Below are 18,668 nucleotides of genomic sequence, written 5' to 3' on the forward strand. Positions count from 1 at the left end.
CCTGGGGTTCAGCAAGCAGATCAAAGCACATGTGCAGATGCTGACTGCTGCCTTTGTCTCAGGTCTTAGGGAACCGATCTGGAAGGGTCTGCTTCTAGCACGACCAGAGTACAAGACAATGGAAAGTGATAAGTTGTTGTTGGTGGCAAAGGGTTTAGAATCAACACAGGGTAGTAAAAGAATTACTCCTCTCATGATGGCCTCTGGTACACCCTATTTAGACTGCCCACCAAGACCGATGCCATGCCCCAATGTGTTGCCACGCCTCTGTTACACCTGGACTGTCATGCCCCAAGGTGCGCAGAACTCTCCTACCCAGTTTGCCAAAGCAATGGGACTCATCCTGGACACGTGGATGAAACTCCACCCGGACATTGTCCTCCTCCAGTATGTTGATGACCCCCTGCTGTGTGCGAATACCTTCGGTGACGCCTCCATATTTTCAGAGAGCCTCCTCCACTACCTGGCTGAACAAGGTTGTAAGGCTTCAAAGCAAAAAGTCCAGTAGTGTAGAGAGAAAGTGATTTTACTAGGTCATTGCATCTCCCAAGGCACCCGACACAGAAGCCGCTCCATGCTTTCCTAGGACTAATCTCCTACTGCCATGCTTGGATCCCAGAAGCCTCCCTTTTGATGCAACCGCTCTACGAAGCTTTGAAATCCGACCCCTTCCTGCTTTCACCAGAAGCTGTGAACAACTTTGAAATTCTTTTGACGACCCCCGCTTTGGGCCTACCTGACTATGGAAAGACTTTCCAACTGTTTGTCTCAGAGAGACAAGGACATGCCACAGCAGTTCTAACCCAAACCCATGGCAGTAGACTACTCTGGCCAATTGGACTCAGTGGCGAGGGGAAGACCCTTTTGCCTCAGAGCTGTTTTTGTGGCGCAAATTCTCCTAGACAAGACTGCATACCTCGTTCTGGGCCATCCCTTAACCCTCCTCACCCCGCATGACATCACTGCCATACTGAACCAGACCCAGCCCAGTCACCTGTCTTCACAGAGGCACCTCAGACTTCAGTGTGCCTTGCTTCTCCCCGACAACATTACCATCCTTCGATGTAATACTCTCAACCCATACACTCTGCTTCCCATTCTCGAGGGGGGAACCTTTTTGGAAGATGATCCTCACCAAACTGCTCATGACTGCTTTGAAGTGATGAAGATGGAGACATCACACCTATCGACAGTCAGTGAAACGGCCCTTGAGAACCCTGACCTGACAATTTTTGTGGATGGTTCCAGATATGCAGATGAGGCTGGATGGTACCACACAGGATATGCATTCACTACTGAAGACACAGTTCTCCAGGCCTCGGCATTACCCCCCTCTATGTCTGCCCAAGAAGCAGAACTGCAAGCTCTTACTATGGCATGCAAATTGGCCGAAGGCAAGTGAGCCAACATTTACACAGACTCGAGGTATGCTCTGGGAGTGGCCTGCGATTTTGGGATCATCTGGAAAATCAGAGAGTTCCTGACAGCTGCAGGAACACCTGTGAAACACAGCACAGCTATCAAGAAATTGTTGGATGCCTTACTTCTCCCAACACAAGTAGCCATACTTAAAGTAAAAGTGCATGGTAAATGATCTCCCGAGAAGCACGAGGCAATCACCTGGCAGATACTGCCGCAAAGCAAGCAGCAGATGGGACGTGAGAAGTGGTCAGCAGAGTGAATGCAGCACCTATCCTAGATGACCCGATAGATGATCTCGAAGAGACAATGCAAACGGTCATGACTCTGCAAAACCCTCCTGTGAGCAGAACTCACCTCAAGGAACAGGAGGCAGCTGACAAAGAAGGATGTGTGGATCAAGAAAAGAGCCACAGAAGTTGAAGGAATCATGGAGTTGAACAAGAGACCGTGCCTACCACGGACAATGTTCCCTGCAGTGGTACAATGGGCCCATGGTGCCTCTCATCTTCCGAAAACTCTGATGAATGCCTTAATCAACAAATACTACCTAGCCCCAGGTATCACCCCGCTTACCAACAACTTCTGCAGATCATGTGCTATCTGTGCCAAATGCAATCCTGGAAGAACAGAAAAGGTACCCTTGAAACACTTGGCAAAGGCCCAGTATTCCTTCCAGCGGATACAGATCGACCACATCCAGATGCCAAGAAGTGGCCGATATGACTACGCTTTAACGGTCATTTGCATGTTTTCGGGATGGCCAGAAGCGTATCTGGTTACCAATATGACCACCAAGACTACCGCAAAAAGACTCTTGTCCGAAATAGTGTGCAGATATGGTGTCCCAGAGGTTATAGAGAGTGATCAGGGGCCGGCTTTCATGGCCTCAGACAGCCTTAGGGGTCACACTAGCCTTTCACACCCCATACCACCCTCAGAGTAGTGGGAAAGTGGAAAGGCTAAATGGCACAATAAACTCCAGGATGCTGAAAATGTCTCAGGAAACAGGAATGAGTTGGCCAGACAGCCTACCCATTGCCCTGTTCAGTGTCAGGTACACCCCAAGGGGAAATCGTGGTTTGTCACCCTATGATATATTGTTTGGTTCAGCACCCAGACTGGGTTGTTATTTTCCACAACAGTTGCAACTACAATCTGATGTATTAACTGATTACGTGACTGCTTTATCTTGAGAATTAACCCATATGCATGTGCAAGTGTTTTCCTCTATCCCAGATCCTGAATTAGACATGGGATCACACAGGTTAATCCCTGGAGATTTGGTTTTGGTGAAGAAGTTTGTGAGGAAACAGACCCTTGAACCCAGATATGATGGTAATTTCCAAGTCCTTCTGACAACCTCTACATCAGTAAAAGTGGCCGGAAAGAACTCGTGGATGCACGCCTCACATTGCAAGAAAGTCCCCATGCCCGAAGAAGAAGGAGAGCCTGAGGGGACCAAGCCATGATCCTATTTATCCTTTTTGTTGTGATTTATGCTCAGGCCCAAGAGGTGGCCATAAAACAAAAAGATGGTATGACTCAATTCTGGTATAACTCATCTAACACACGTGTTGCTACATTCATATCCCCTTATGGTAAGATACTGGGCACAGATTATTCAGTCAGAGACATAGCACTGGATCTGGGAACCTTGTATGTGTGTGTCACTGACACCTACTGGGGTGACAACTGTGATTATTGGGGAGCAGTGGGTTGGAACACTGGAGATACAAAATGGGGATATGAGCCCAAAACCGCCAAAAATAGGAAAGACAAGAATGGGAAATCACTTCTAGACAGAATGACAATTAACAAACAACAAGGACGGTATGCTGAAAAGGAGTTTAGACTGACCATTGAAAACCCTAGCCCAGGAGACAGCGGGATCTATGTTTTCGGTATATGGTGGGGAAGTGGGTATTACAGCGATAAGAAACCTTTCCAACTAAAAGACATGTTCAACAATCCAGAGTGGACAGGTTCCCAGTTTGCACCTAACTCTAACCCCCTGAAGCCCCATATGCAAATAATAGGGGACATGGTAGCTATAGCGAACCATACCTTTGAGGATACTATGGCTGCAGAAACCAGATTCTCAGACCTTAACCATCCAGAAACCAGAGAGCTAAAACAGAATTCAGGGCTCACCAATCCCTGGGATCAGTATTTTACCTGGATAAAGGGGGGATGGCAGGGATTGTTGACCCAGATAGGAGTAGCTATCCTGGTAATGGCAGCTATAATCTGCTGCATTCTCCCCTGCATCAGGAAGTGTGGGGAAAAGGCTGTTGATCAAGCTACCCCTACATTGGTGAACCAAGAAACCCCAGACGATGACGACAATGTTTATGTAAGATATGATGATGCCTATGATGATAGTTATGTGTTACGCTCCGTTACAGTCACCCTCCCCCGAGCAGCTGTGTAGGGCCATAGGGATAGACAATACCTGGCTACATTTCACCAGCTGTATCAGGGGGGAGGGTGAGCTAGTCACTGCCCTTTCCCTATATACAGCTTAAAAGAGTTGCAGAGGGGAATGATAAGCCGGTGGTCTTAGGTGGTCTTTTAGTGTGAGGGACAGTTTAGTGAAATAAGCATTTCAAGGGGGGAACTGTAATGGATGTGATCATGATTGTTATAAGTGAAATGCCTATTTCTGGTACTCTTATAGATATAAGTGCTTATCTTTCATTATCAGTTATCAACCTTAATCATACTCATTTAATCATAATTAAGATGTCTGCCAGCTTCTCCCTTCATGTGGAACGAAACTGCAAGGGTTAAAAAAGAGCAACGTAAAAAAAAAAAGATTGCGCCTGTTTTCGGCAACATGAGACTACACCCAAGAGGAAGGGGGCTGAGAACAAGACCCTATTTTAGCTACAATAGTTCGCTTTTCCCTTTTTTAGACATGACCCAGCTAAAAAGCTTATCCTTCGTCACAATAATGAATATGTATAATTTGTGGTTTGTACACGCTGTCTTTTATCTCATTTTTTATTTGATAGTAAGATATCCGGCTTATTGTATATCACCCGGAGTTCAGGAAATAAAAAGGAGAAGTATCTATATACTGCGTGTCAGTGTCTGACTTCAAGTGTGCACACTCTTATATTAAGCATTAATTTGGCCAGGGGGACAGAAACAAGGTACCGAGCTGTTCTAGTTCGGGTCCAAAACAGTACTACTTTTTTATTAGAACAATATATGATGAAGAGACCTTGGTCCATCATTTATAAATTGTATTTCTCATTTTTTTATTGTCTAAATAATAATATCTCATTAAAATATTTCCCAACATGTCAACCAGGTCAGTTATCGAGTCACTGACACTCGTCTGAGTGATGGAAAACTGTATCCAACTTTATTCCACATGACACCAGACAATCGGATCTATTATGCAGCTATTATAAAATTTTTGCAGTATTTTGGGTGGAACTGGGTTGGAATAATACTATCAGATGATGGCAGCAGTGATGATGAGTCCCAAGAACTGAGTAAAATATTGAGCCAACATGGAATCTGCGTAGATTATATCATTAAACTGACACCAGATATTGTACATGATATTGTGGGATTGATGATTATTAGTAAATCAAAAGCTAAAGTTGTCATAGCGTGTGAAACTTTTGCATCACACTTTTATTACTTTTCTCAGTTTATGCCCTCTTCTTTGGAAAATATTACATTTATTTTCCCGCCTTCATGGAGTAAGCTAAGAAGTAAAACATTTGAGGACTTAACAGCAATCAACTGCAGCTTCATATTTCTGTGGGCACAAAAAATATACGTACAAGACGGAAATCCTGAATATGGTGTCAGCTTCTCCCGTTGCCTCACTGACCCAATACTGGAAGATATTTGGATTTCTTTGTTTTCATGCCTTTCCCCTCACCCACGGAAAAATGACTTTTTTAATTGGCTATATAACATTTCTGCAAAACCTTGTAGAGATGTAAAATATTGGAAGGCATTTGATGATTATACATCTCTGCCTGTCTATGCATACAGGGCTGTAAATGTTCTGGCCAATGCTCTACACTGGATGTACATGAAGAAAAATAAATATGAACAAAATGGATTCCAGCACAGAGTAAGTTGGGTATAAGTGTTTATATTACTATGATCCTATCCCCAAAATCTTTGATTTCTCTATACAGGTTTTAAATATAGATAAATAAATGGTTGTTTTTTTTTTTTTTTTTTTTTTTTTATTGTGGAAGGATTGATGGTATTTTACTAATTGCTTTGTTTATGGCACCTTAAAGTGGTTGTAAACCCTTACAAACCACTTTGACCTACAGGTAAGCCTAGATTAAGGCTTACCTGTAGGTCCCAGAAATATCTCCTAAACCTACAACACATGAGGGGAGGTAAGCAAACAGAGGAAGATCACTGCATAACCATGACAAAATGATTGGCAATCTCGTGGGCAGTGAGTGAGTTGGCGGGTGGAGGCAGTGGAGGACGAAGTAGAAAGTTGAAAGTAGAGAAGAGTTGACGGGGACGGGATGATTAGTTGCTAATGAGAGTGATAAAATAGGTCTGCTTGGCAGAGAGGAGGCTGGAAATGTATTTTTGGAGGGCAGATTTATATTGGTTGAAATCTCTCTGAGACTTGGTCTTACATCACAGGCGCTCATGAGCACGACTATATTATTTCAGACTTCTAATAACATCTGTTTGCTGAGCTTGAAGCGGTTGGGGCTTAATTCTGTGTGTAGTGAGGGGGGCCAGTGAGTCCAGTGAGGCTAGAAGTGAAGTGTTGTAGACAGAAGTGGCTAAGTTGGTGCAGGATAGTTGTGAGATTTTGTCGTAGAGGTTGTCGATAGCAGAGTAGAGAATAGAAGGGTTGAGATGACGTAGGTTTCTGCGCGTAACTTTAAGATGGTTGGAGGGAGAGGAGGATAAGGAGAGGGAGAGAGTGAAACTAATAAGGTGGTGATCAGAGAGAGGGAATGGATAGTTAGAGAGGTTGCATGGAGTGCAAAGGTGAGAAAAAATTAGGTCAAGGAAATTGCCTTTGGAGTGAGTAGGAGCGTGTATCTACTGCTTCGGGTCAAAGGAGGATGTTAGGCTAAGAATTTTGGAAGGGGCAGGAGTGTTAGTATTAATAGGGATGTTGAAGTCCCAGAGAATGATTGTGGGAATTTCAGAAGAAAGAAAGTAGTGTAGCCAGGCAGAGAAGTCATCAAGAAATGTTGATACTGGTCCAGGGGGCCTGTAGATCACTGCTATCCTTCGAGAAATTGGAGTGAAAAGACGAATGCCGTGTGCTTCGAAAGAGGAGAGTGACAGAGAGGGAGGTGGCTGAAGTACCTGAAAAGTGCTATGTGGGGCTAGAAGGATTCCGTTACCTCCTCCGTTACGTCCATTGGATCTGGGGGAGTGAGTCCAAAGAAGACCACCGTGGGATAGGGCAGCAGGAAACGCAGTGTCAGATTCGTGGAGCCAGGTGTCGGTAATGGCGAGTAGGTTAAATGAGTTGGCGATAAAGATGTCATGGAGAGAGGTGAGTTTGTTGCAGACAGAGTGGGAGTTCCAAAGGGCACAAGAGAAAGGGAGTCTGGTCTTGGGAAGAATAGAAATGGGAACTAAATTTTGTTGATTGCTGCTGCTGCCAGGGGGTGCAGGGTGATGGCTGCATGGGGTACAGTTTGATGATGGAAGGCCAGGGTTTCGGGATATATCTCCAGAGGTTAAGAGAAGCAGGAGGGTGATGGAGGTAATATGGCAGTGGGATTTAAATGAAGGGACATGACCCAGGATCTTGGAGATTTTTAGTGTGTGTGGATTTAGAATTAGCAGGAGTTGGTGGGTGCAGTAATAAGGAGAGGACAGAAGTGAGGGTGATATATATATATATATATATATATATATATATATATGCTGTGGGGGGGAGAAGAGAGGTGGAGGAGAGATAGTTTTAGGATAGAGGACAAAGCTGTCAAAAGGAGTGGCAGAGAGGGCATGTTACAAGGAGAAAGAGGTGAAGGAGTAAACAAGGTCACCTGATGTCTGTGTGGTGTTTTTCAAAGTATTTTCTTGTGTCCCTTTGCTTTGTGCATTCGCTGAAGTGCAGAGTCAGAAATGCTTCCACTTATAGAAATCGCCACTTTGAGAAAGTGCCCCAGTTGCAAATTTGCCCCCAAAAAGAAACGTATCTTTATACTGAAAGGAGTGGGGTGTGGGTGGGTTCAATTATCACTCAGGAGTAAATAAAGGTTGGCTGGTTAACAGGGCAAAATTCTAACTTCAGAAACAGACTAGCAAGAGGGCACTAAAGTTAGACGGGACATCATTTTGGGTAAGACAATGGAGATAATAAAGCATTGTAATGTGGACAGGTCTACAGGCCTGTTGAGCAAAAATAGCATACCAGCATTTTTAACCACTTGCCGACCGCCGCACGACGATGTACGTCGACAGAATGGCACGGGCAGGCATAAGGGCTTACATGTACGTCCTTGCCTGCCCGCCGGTCGGGGGCCCGATCGGGCCCCCGCCCGGTGCCTGCGGCGGTCGGTATTCGTTCGGGAGCGATCCCGGACGAGGGGACGGCCATTCATTCATGGCCACCCCCTCGCGATCGCTCCCAACGAATGAAAATGTCCCGTGACATCACTTCCTCTCCTGTAATGTAAACACAGGAGAGGAAGTGATGTATTCTCTCCTCCGTGTCGGTATTTTTCGTTCCGGCACCGAGGAGAGAGCATCGGTGAGTTGCACAAGCACTACACTACACAGTAGAACATGCCAGGCACACTCACACCCCCCTTTACCCCCCGATCACCCCCCAATTACCCCTGCCCCCCCAGTCACAGTGACACCAATTGCTTTTTTTTTTTTTTTTTTTTTGCATTGGTGTCATTTGTGACTGTAATAACTGTTAGGGCAGTTAGGGTTATCCCCCTTTAGTTCTAATGTGCCCCCCTAACCCCCCCAATAAAGGTTTAACCCCGTGATCACCCCCCGTCGCCAGTGTCACTAAGGCTGGGTTCACATTGCAGCGGTTTATGAGAACGAATGTGATTCGCACCGCACTGCAGTGCAAATCACATCCGATCTCTGTGCGATTCGAATTCAGCCATACAGATAGTATGGCTGAATTCGTGTTGCACCCGCCGCACCCGCCACAAATTCGCACGGGACCCTTTTTTTGGCCCGCAGCAGAATCGGATCGCATGGGTGTTCACACCATGCGATCCGAGTTTGCAGATCACACTGCGATATGCGAACTGATCTGGGGGTGTCATTAACATTTCACTGACACTCCCAGCAGTTCGCATAGGGCAGTGTGAACTGCCGCCGGGAGGCATGCGATGCGGGAACCCGCCGCGGATTCATGGCGTTCCCGCATCGCTCCAGTGTGAACCCAGCCTAATAAGCGATCATTTTTCTGATCGCTGTATTAGTGTCACAGGTGACACTAGTTAGGCAGGTAGGTATTTAGGTTCGCCGCAGCTTTTTATAGCGCCAGGGACCCCCATATACTACCGCATAAAGCCCCCTGATTTCCCCCTAGTTAACCCTTTCACCAGTGATCACCATATAACTGTTACAGGTGACGCTGGTTGGTTAGTTATTTTTTTATAGTTTCAGGGCACCCGCCATTTATTACCTAATAAAGGTTTAACCCCCTGATCACCCGGCGGGTGTCATTTGTGACTGTAATAACTGTTAGGGCAGTTAGGGTTAGCCCCCTTTAGTTCTAAGGTACCCCCCTAACCCCCCCAATAAAGGTTTAACCCCGTGATCACCCCCCGTCGCCAGTGTCACTAAGGCTGGGTTCACATTGTAGCGGTTTATGAGAACGGATGTGATTCGCACCGCAGTGCAAATGACATCCGATCTCTGTGCGATTCGAGTTCAGCCATACAGATAGTATGGCTGAATTCGTGTCGCACCCGCCGCACCCGCCGCAAACTCGCACGGGACACTTTTTTGGTCCGCAGCAGAATCGGATCGCATGGGTGTTCACACCATGCGATCCGAGTTTGCAGATCGCACTGCGATATGCGAACTGATCTGGGGGTGTCATTAACATTTCACTGACACTCCCAGCAGTTCGCATAGGGCAGTGTGAACTGCCGCCGGGAGGCATGTGATGCGGGAACCCGCCGCGCATTCGTGGCGTTCCCACATCGCTCCAGTGTGAACCCAGCCTAATAAGCGATCGTTTTTCTGATCACTGTATTAGTGTCACAGGTGACGCTAGTTAGGCAGGTAGGTATTTAGGTTCGCCGCAGCTTTTTATAGCGCCAGGGACCCCCATATACTACCGCATAAAGCCCCCTGATTGCCCCCTAGTTAACCCTTTCACCAGTGATCACCATATAACTGTTACAGGTGACGCTGGTTGGTTAGTTATTTTTTTTATAGTTTCAGGGCACCCGCCATTTATTACCTAGTCTCACTAGTGTACCCCTAAATTTAGGGGTGTCTACTTTCCAAAATGGGGTCATTTGGGGGGGGTTTGTGCCATCTTGGCATTTTATGGCCTTCAAAACTGTAACGCCCTTAGAAAGCCTGAAGGCGGTGCTTGGTTTTCGGGGCCACGTACGCGGCTAGGCTCCCAAAAAGTCCCACATATGTGGTATCCCCGTACTCAGGAGAAGCAGCAGAATTTATTTTGGGGTGTCATTTCACATATGCCCATGGCATGCGTGAGCAATATATCATTTAGTGACAACTTTGTGAAAAAAAAAAAAAAAAAAAAAAAGTTTGTAATATTCCCGCAACTTGTGGCAAAATATAAAATATTCAATGGACTCAACATGCCTCTCAGAAAATAGCTTGGGGTGTCTACTTTCTAAAATGGGGTCATTTGTGGGGGTTTTGTGCCATCTTGGCATTTTATGGCCTTCAAAACTGTAATAGGTAGTGAGGAGTGAAGTCAAATATTTACGCCCTTAGAAAACCTGAAGGCGGTTCTTGGTTTTCGGGGCCCCGTACGTGGCTAGGCTCCCAAAAAGTCCCACATATGTGGTATCCCCGTACTCAGGAGAAGCAGCAGAATTTATTTTGGGGTGTCATTTCACATATGCCCATAGCATGTGTGAGCAATATATCATTTAGTGACAACTTTGTGAAAAAAATAAAAATAAAAATTTAAGTTTGTAATTTTCCCGCAACTTGTGGCAAAATATAAAATATTCCATGGACTCAAAATGCCTCTCAGCAAATAGCTTGGGGTGTCTACTTTCTAAAATGGGGTCATTTGTGGGGGTTTTGTGCCATCTTGGCATTTTATGGCCTTCAAAACTGTAATAGGTAGTGAGAAGTGAAATCAAAAATTTACGCCCTTAGAAAGCCTGAAGGCAGTGCTTGGTTTTCGGGGCCCCGTACGCGGCTAGGCTCCCAAAAAGTCCCACATATGTGGTATCCCCGTACTCAGGAGAAGCAGCAGAATTTATTTTGGGGTGTCATTTCACATATGCCCATAGCATGTGTGAGCAATATATCATTTAGTGACAACTTTGTGTTAAAAAAAAAAAAAATAAAAAAATTTTTGTCATTATTCAATCGCTTGAGGCAAAAAAATAAAATATTCAATGGGCTCAACATGCCACTTATCAATTTCCTTAGGGTGTCTACTTTCCAAAATGGGGTCATTTGGGGTGTTTTGTACTGCCCTGCCATTTTAGCACCTCAAGAAATGAGATAGGCAGTCGTAAACTAAAAGCTGCGTAAATTCCAGAAAACGTACCTTAGTTTGTAGATGTGACAACTTTTGCGCAAACCAATAAATATACAATTATTGACTTTTTTTTTTACCAAAGACATGTGACTGAATACATTTTGGCCTAAATGTATGACTAAAATTGAGTTTATTGGATTTTTCTAATAACAAAAAGTAGAAAATATCATTTTTTTTCAAAATTTGCGGTCTATTTACGTTTATATCGCAAAAAATAAAAATCGCAGAGGCAATCAAATACCATCAAAAGAAAGCTCTATTTGTAGGAAGAAAAGGACGCAAATTTTGTTTGGGTACAACATTGCATGACCGCGCAATTACCAGTTAAAGCAGCGCAGTGCCAAATTGTAAAAAGACCTCTGGTCATTTACCAGCAAAATGGTCCGGTCTGAAGGTGGTTAAAGACACATATTAAAATCAGATAGCAGTGTTTCAGTTTTTGGGTGGAGATGGTTCAGTTAGCACATACCTGTAGGGTGAGAGAAGAGATTCTCAGATGATACAGTCAGATAATCAGTTAATGATAAGTGTCAGAAGTGCTTCCACTTATAGAAATCACCACTTTGAGAAAGAGCCCCAGTTGCAAATGTGCCCCCTGCAAATCTCAAATTAATCTACAAATCTCCTAAATATGAGCATTGTGAAATGATCAGCATAGAACGCCCATACATAATGAAAAGTGTCCATATGGCATATCCAAAAATATTATTACGGTATTATGCAGGATTTATATAGCCCCAACAGTTTGCGCAGCACTTTACAACTGGAGTCCTCTTCCACTCCTCCATGATGACACCACAAACCTGGTGGATGTTAGAGACCTTGCGCTCCTCCACTTTCCATTTGAGGATGCCCCACAGATGCTCAATAGAGTTTGGGTCTGGATGTATGCTTGGCTAGTCCATCACCTTTACCCTCAGCTTCTGTAGCAAGGAAGCGGTCATCTTGGAGGTGTATTTGGGGACATTATCATGTTGGAATTCTGCCCTGCAGCCCAGTTTCCAATGCTCTGCTTCAGTATGTCACAGTATATATATGTTTTCCCACTGCAATAATGCATGCAAATGAGATGAAACAAATGTCAATTTAACAAAGAAAGAAAATAATTGCACAGTAGTACACTAAATTAATCTACAAATCTCCTAAATATGAGCATTGTGAAATGATCAACATAGAACACCCATACATAATGAAAACTGTCCATATGGCATATCCAAAAATATATATATGCTCCAACATATGCAAATCAATAATGTAATATAGTCCAACTTAAAGTGATGAAACAATAGTGAAACAAAATCTCTTTGATCCACCAAAATCCTTCACCAAAGAATGTGTGCCAAGTCCACTCCCTTAAGAATAAATCTCACCAGATGCTGTTGCCGTTCACTATCTTGTCTGGCAAATATGGACTTATTATGCCGCGTACACACAATCGTAATTCTCGTCGGAAGAAGCTCTGATGGTTTTTCCGATGGAATTCCACTCAAGCTGTCTTGCCTACACACGGTCACACCAAATTCCGACTGCCAAGAATGTGGTGACGTCCACCATGTACAACGGGACTAGAAAAAGGAAGTTCAAAATCCAGTAGCCAATAGCTTCTGTCTCATAGTTGAATCTGAACATGCATGATTTTTAGCGTGTCGGAATTGCATAAACATGATCGGAATTTCCAATAGAAAGTTTTTCCGTTGGGAAAATTGAGAACATGCTATCAATTTTTGACTGGCGGGAATTTGGACAGCTAAATTCCGATGGAGCATACACACGATCGCATTTTCTGATGAAAAGCTCTCATTGGTCTTTTTCTGGCCGGAATTCCGATCGTGTGTACGCGGCATTAGACGTTATTGAAGAGCTGCTTATACACGTCAATCTCCATCCAGGTTAATAAAGACACTCTCCACATGTGGGAATAGAAATTGATACAGAGCCTCCAATAATGTAAAAACACCTTAAGGTAATCAGTTTATTAATAGTAATAGCTAGAAATGCATAGAAACATACGAATTCACAAATATATACTTTACATCATAAAAGATTCAAAATCACCTTGTTAAAATTCCAAACATTCCAGGTGACTTAGTGTTGCAATCTCCTCGTAGCTTCCGTCATACACATGGAGTCACCATCTCAGCGTTGCCGTGTAGCCACGCCCCGACGTGTTTTGTCACTTCAGACTTCATCACAGGGGGGTGGCAACAAAGTTTAAGTATCCCCCCTCTTTATCACTTTAACTCATAGTGAGAAAATTTGGTGGACTTTTAAGTCAATGGACATGGACCACCACAATGTTGTCCATCTGTCTAATTAACCCACCTTCTGCCAGTTAAAGTTGTAATTATAAATTAAAAATGATAAAATATTCACAACCGGCTATGTGGTTAACAGTGGCAAGCACATTACTGTGTCTCACCATACTCCACCAATATAACACACGACTCATGTGGGAATGAAAATGGACTGACCTGATCGTCCACCCACAAGCCTGGTTTTATCAGCTCCTAATTGAAAAATTGTGATTCTTCCCCCCACATCATCCCTGTAAAAATGTAGCTCATTTCTTGGGATGACTGGCGAGGGTTTGGGCTGGCCACTTCTTGTGCAAAGTGTCACTCCGGTGACAAGTGTATGGCGCTTGTACACGGCACTTTGACTAAGTCACTGCTACAAAAAAGTAAGTACAGATATTAGTGTTCCACACCTATTTTATACAGTTTCCCTTCATCCTCAAACTTTCCTCAGCCTTCCTTCTATTCCCATCTCCCCACCCTCCAGCATGCTCACACTAATCTTTGTAATAACGTCCTCTCTCCTCAAACTCTCATTTCTTTACCTCCCCTCTCCAGCCCCCAACCTGTACATATCTCCCTCTCTTCTGTCCACTCAATATTACTGTACTTACCACCTCCTGCTCATTCCCCGCCCACACAGTATCACCACTTCCACTCCACTGCCCTCCTGTAAATCCCACTCCTGCCTCACCTTCCCAAACCTCCTACTACTTCTAATGTCTGGGGACATTGCACCAAACCAATATCCAATTTCCACCCCCAAAATTGTCTGTCTACCTCATCCAACAGTCGTAACTCCCACCTTCTAATCCCCATTCCCCTGATTCCACAAGTCAGCCCCCTCTTTCATGTGCCATCTGGTCTTCAACAAACTCTGTCTTTAACTAGCTAAACTAGCTTCTGTCAATGACCTTTTCCTCTCCAAATACCTTAATCTATTTGCTATTACCGAAACTTTGCTCCAGGAATTCAACACTACCTCTCCAGCTGCTCTGACCCACAATGGCCTCCTCTGGACTCACTCTACCAGACCCAGTGGACAAAAATGAGATGGCTTTGGACTTCTCCTCTCCCCACCATGCACCTTTCAGGTTTTACCTACACCTCCCTCTCTTTCCCCCTGCTCTTTCGAAGTGCACTGCATTAGTCTTTTCTCTCCAGCTTGTCTGGGGGTCGCAGTCATTTATCGGCCTCCTGGACCAGTGTCACACTTTCTGGATGACTTCTCTGCATGGCTACCCTACTTTCTCTCACTTGAAGTACCTACCATCATCCTAGGTGACTTTAACATTCCAATCAATGTTAATAATGCAACCACTTCTCAACTGCTCAACCTAACCTCCTCTTTTAACCTTAACACAATTGACACAAACTCACTCCAATACTCTCAACCTTATATTCTCCCATCGCTGCACTCCCTGCAACCTATCTAACACTTTCTCTCTCTCTGATCACAACCTTATCTGTTTCACAGCGTCCTTGTCTCCTACCTCCCACGCTAACAACCCACAAACCATTACCCGCAGAAACCTTTGCAACCTCAATCCTTCCTTTCTTCATTCTGCTACTGATGGCCTTTATGACAAAATTGCACCCTTGTCCTGCCCAGACCTAACCACTTCCATCCACAACAACATGCTGTCATCCTCTCTAGATGTAATTTCTCCTATTTCTACATGCAGAACCAAGCCCCATCTGCCACAACCCTGGCATACAGATGGCAATATAAGTCTCCAGAGATGCAGCTGTGCTCTTGAGCGAGTATGGCTTAAATCTAAATCCCTGCAAGACTTTACCCTCTAAAATCTGACCTTCTCAAATACAACTCCTGCCTTCACACTGCTAAACAAACCTACTACAATACTCATCAAAACCCTCACATCCAAACCCCATCAACTCTTTTCTACCCTTAATTCCTTACTTCACCCCCCACTGTCCCCACTCACCAACTTGCTTACCACTCAACAGATTGCCAACCATTTCAAAAGCAAAATCAATACAATTCGCAAGGAGATATCCTGCATTCAACTTCCTCCCCTACCCAACACATCAGGTCCAACACAAGACTCAATACTCTCCTCCTTCTGCCCAGTTACCACCGATGAAGTTGATAAATTCCTCTCCATGGTCCACCTCACCACTTGTCCCCTGGACCCTGTCCCCTCACAATTACTGCGACCACCTTCCCACTTTATCCTAAACTCCTAACTCACATCTTCAACCTCTCCCTCTCCTCTGTCACCTTTCCTTCCCTGCTCAAACATGCACTGGTTACCCCCATACTTAAAAAAAACCTGTTTTAATAATTTAAGACCCATCTCCCTGCTCCTATTTGCCTACAAGCTCATCAAACACCTTTTCCATGACCGAAGGAGTTGCTACCTCACGGACAACAACCTTCTCGACCCCCTACAGTCCGGCTTCTGTCCACAACATTCCACTGAAACTGCCCTACTAAAACTCACCAATGACCTACTAACTGCTAAAACCAATGGCCATTACTCCATACTCATACTCTTAGACCTCTCTGCTGCCTTTGGCACAGTTGACCACCTGCTCCTCCTCAGCAAACTACACTCCAGTGGCCTCTGTGATTCTGTTTTATCCGGGTTCTCCCCCTACCTATCTCAGCACACTTTCAGTGTCCCTTACAACGCAATCTCCTCCGCTCCTCTTCCTCTCTCTTCTGTTGGCGTACCTCAAGGCTCCGTCCTTGGGACCCTCCTATTCTCACTCTATACCTCTTACCCGGGCCAGTTGATAACCTCCCATGGCTTCCAATACCACCTCTACACCGATGACACCCAGATCTATCTCTCCATTCCTTAACTCAACCCCTCGATCTCCTCACAGATCTCAAACTTACTGAATGACATATCGGTATGTTTGTCACTAGGGATGAGCCGAACACCCCCCTCGGTTCGGTTCGCACCAGAACTTGCGAACGGCCCCCACGTTCGTTACGAATGTTAGAACCCCATTGAAGTCTATGGGACTCGAACGTTCGAAATGGAAAGTGCTAATTTTAACGGCTAATATGCAAGATACTGTCCTAAAAAGGGTTTGGGGACCTGCCTCCTGCCTCAGGGGACATGGGTCAATGCAAAAAAAAGTTTTAAAAACGGCCGTTTTGGCGGGAGCACTGATTTTAATGACGATTAAAGTGAAAAAAAAAGTGAAATATTCCTTTAAATATGGTGCCTGGGGGGTGTCTGTAGTATGCCTGTGAAGTGCCACGTGTTTCCCGTGTTTAGAACAGTCCCTGCACAAAATGACATTAAACGGAAATAACATCATTTAAAACTGCTTGCGGTTTTAATGTTATATCTGGTTCCTGCAATATGGTTGAAAATCATTGAGAAAAATGGCATGGGTAGCCCTCCCTGCCCATTACCAGCCCCTTTGGGTCTTGTACGCATATCAAGGGGAACCCTGTACCCATATTAAAAAAAGGAAATGCGTGTGGCCCCCAGGCCCTATATACTCAGAACAGCAGTATACAGGCGGTGCAAACAAGACAGGGACTGTGTAGGTTTGTTGTGTTAAGTTGAATCTGTTTGTAATTTTCAACTGGTACATTTTTAAAGTGTAGCTCCAGTCAAAAAAACTATTTTTAAGCTTTTTGGAAAACATAGGGAAGGGTTATCACCCCTGTATAATTTGTTTTGTCGTCCGTCTTTTTTCATCTCACTTGCTGCTGTCTCCTTGCGTTTGCAAGTAGGAGATGTTTGTAAGTTGGATGTTTGAAAGTAGGGGCCTGCACTATATTATAGCGGTATGTACTGGGTACAGAGCACGCAGACAGCACGCACTATCTCCTAACACTACTGACTGCAAGCTCTATTATTAACCACTTGACCACTGGGCACTTAACCAGTTGCCGACCGCCGCACGCCGATGTACGTCGGTACAATGGCACGGGCAGGCATAAGGACATACATGTACGTCCCTTGCCTCCCGCGGGTCGGGGGCCCGATCGGGCCCCCGCCCGGTGCCTGCGGCGGTCGGTATTCGTTCGGGAGCGATCCCGGACGAGGGGACGGCCATTCATTCATGGCCACCCCCTCGCGATCGCTCCCGACGAATAGAAATCCCCGGTGACATCACTTCCTCTCCTGTAATGTAAACACAGGAGAGGAAGTGATGTATTCTCTCCTCCGTGTCGGTATTTTTCGTTCCGACACGGAGGAGAGCGGATCAGTAAGTTGCACCAACACTCACACACACAGTAGAACATGCCAGGCACACTCACACCCCCCCTTTACCCCCCGATCACCCCCCCAATTACCCCTGCCCCCCAGTCACAGTGACACCAATGTCATTTTTTTTTTTTTTTTTTTTTTTTTTGCATTGGTGTCATTTGTGACTGTAATAACTGTTAGGGCAGTTAGAGTTAGCCCCCTTTAGTTCTAATGTACCCCCCTAACCCCCCCAATAAAGGTTTAACCCCGTGATCACCCCCCGTCGCCAGTGTCACTAAGGCTGGGTTCACATTGCAGCGGTTTATGAGAACGAATGTGATTCGCACCGCACTGCAGTGCAAATCACATCCGATCTCTGTGCGATTCGAGTTCAGCCATTCGCCGCACCCGCCGCACCCGCCACACCCGCCGCACCCGCCGCAAATTCGCACGGGACCCTTTTTTTGGCCCGCAGCAGAATCGGATCGCATGGGTGTTCACACCATGCGATCCGAGTTTGCAGATCGCACTGCGATATGCGAACTGATCTGGGGGTGTCAGTAACATTTCACTGACACTCCCAGCAGTTCCCATAGGGCAGTGTGAACTGCCGCCGGGAGGCATGCGATGCGGGAACCCGCCGCGGATTCGCGGCGTTTCCGCATCGCTCCAGTGTGAACCCAGCCTAATAAGCGATCATTTTTCTGATCGCCGTATTAGTGTCACAGGTGACGCTAGTTAGGCAGGTAGGTATTTAGGTTCGCCGCAGCTTTTTATAGCGCCAGGGACCCCCATATACTACCGCATAAAGCCCCCTGATTGCCCCCTAGTTAACCCTTTCACCAGTGATCACCATATAACTGTTACAGGTGACGCTGGTTGGTTAGTTCTTTTTTTATAGTTTCAGGGCACCCGCCATTTATTACCTAATAAAGGTTTAACCCCCTGATCACCCGGCGGGTGTCATTTGTGACTAATAACTGTTAGGGCAGTTAGGGTTAGCCCCCTTTAGTTCTAAGGTACCCCCCTAACCCCCCCAATAAAGGTTTAACCCCGTGATCA

At 45.3% G+C, this 18,668-nt stretch overlaps 1 protein-coding gene across 1 annotated transcript in view; it reads left to right on the forward strand.

The window, feature by feature from the left end:
- Positions 1-18,668, forward strand: part of LOC143940047 (vomeronasal type-2 receptor 26-like) — a 92,192-nt gene that overhangs the window by 38,640 nt on the left and 34,884 nt on the right. Inside the window, exon 3 of the mRNA XM_077461095.1 lies at positions 4,739-5,521. Coding sequence (XP_077317221.1) covers positions 4,739-5,521 — 783 coding nt within the window. The remainder of the gene's footprint in view (positions 1-4,738; positions 5,522-18,668) is intronic.

The sequence above is a fragment of the Lithobates pipiens genome, unplaced genomic scaffold (assembly GCF_037356315.1).
Source record: "Lithobates pipiens isolate NorthernLeopardFrog02 unplaced genomic scaffold, aLitPip1_a1.2 Scaffold_3, whole genome shotgun sequence".
Classification (NCBI taxonomy): domain Eukaryota; kingdom Metazoa; phylum Chordata; class Amphibia; order Anura; family Ranidae; genus Lithobates; species Lithobates pipiens.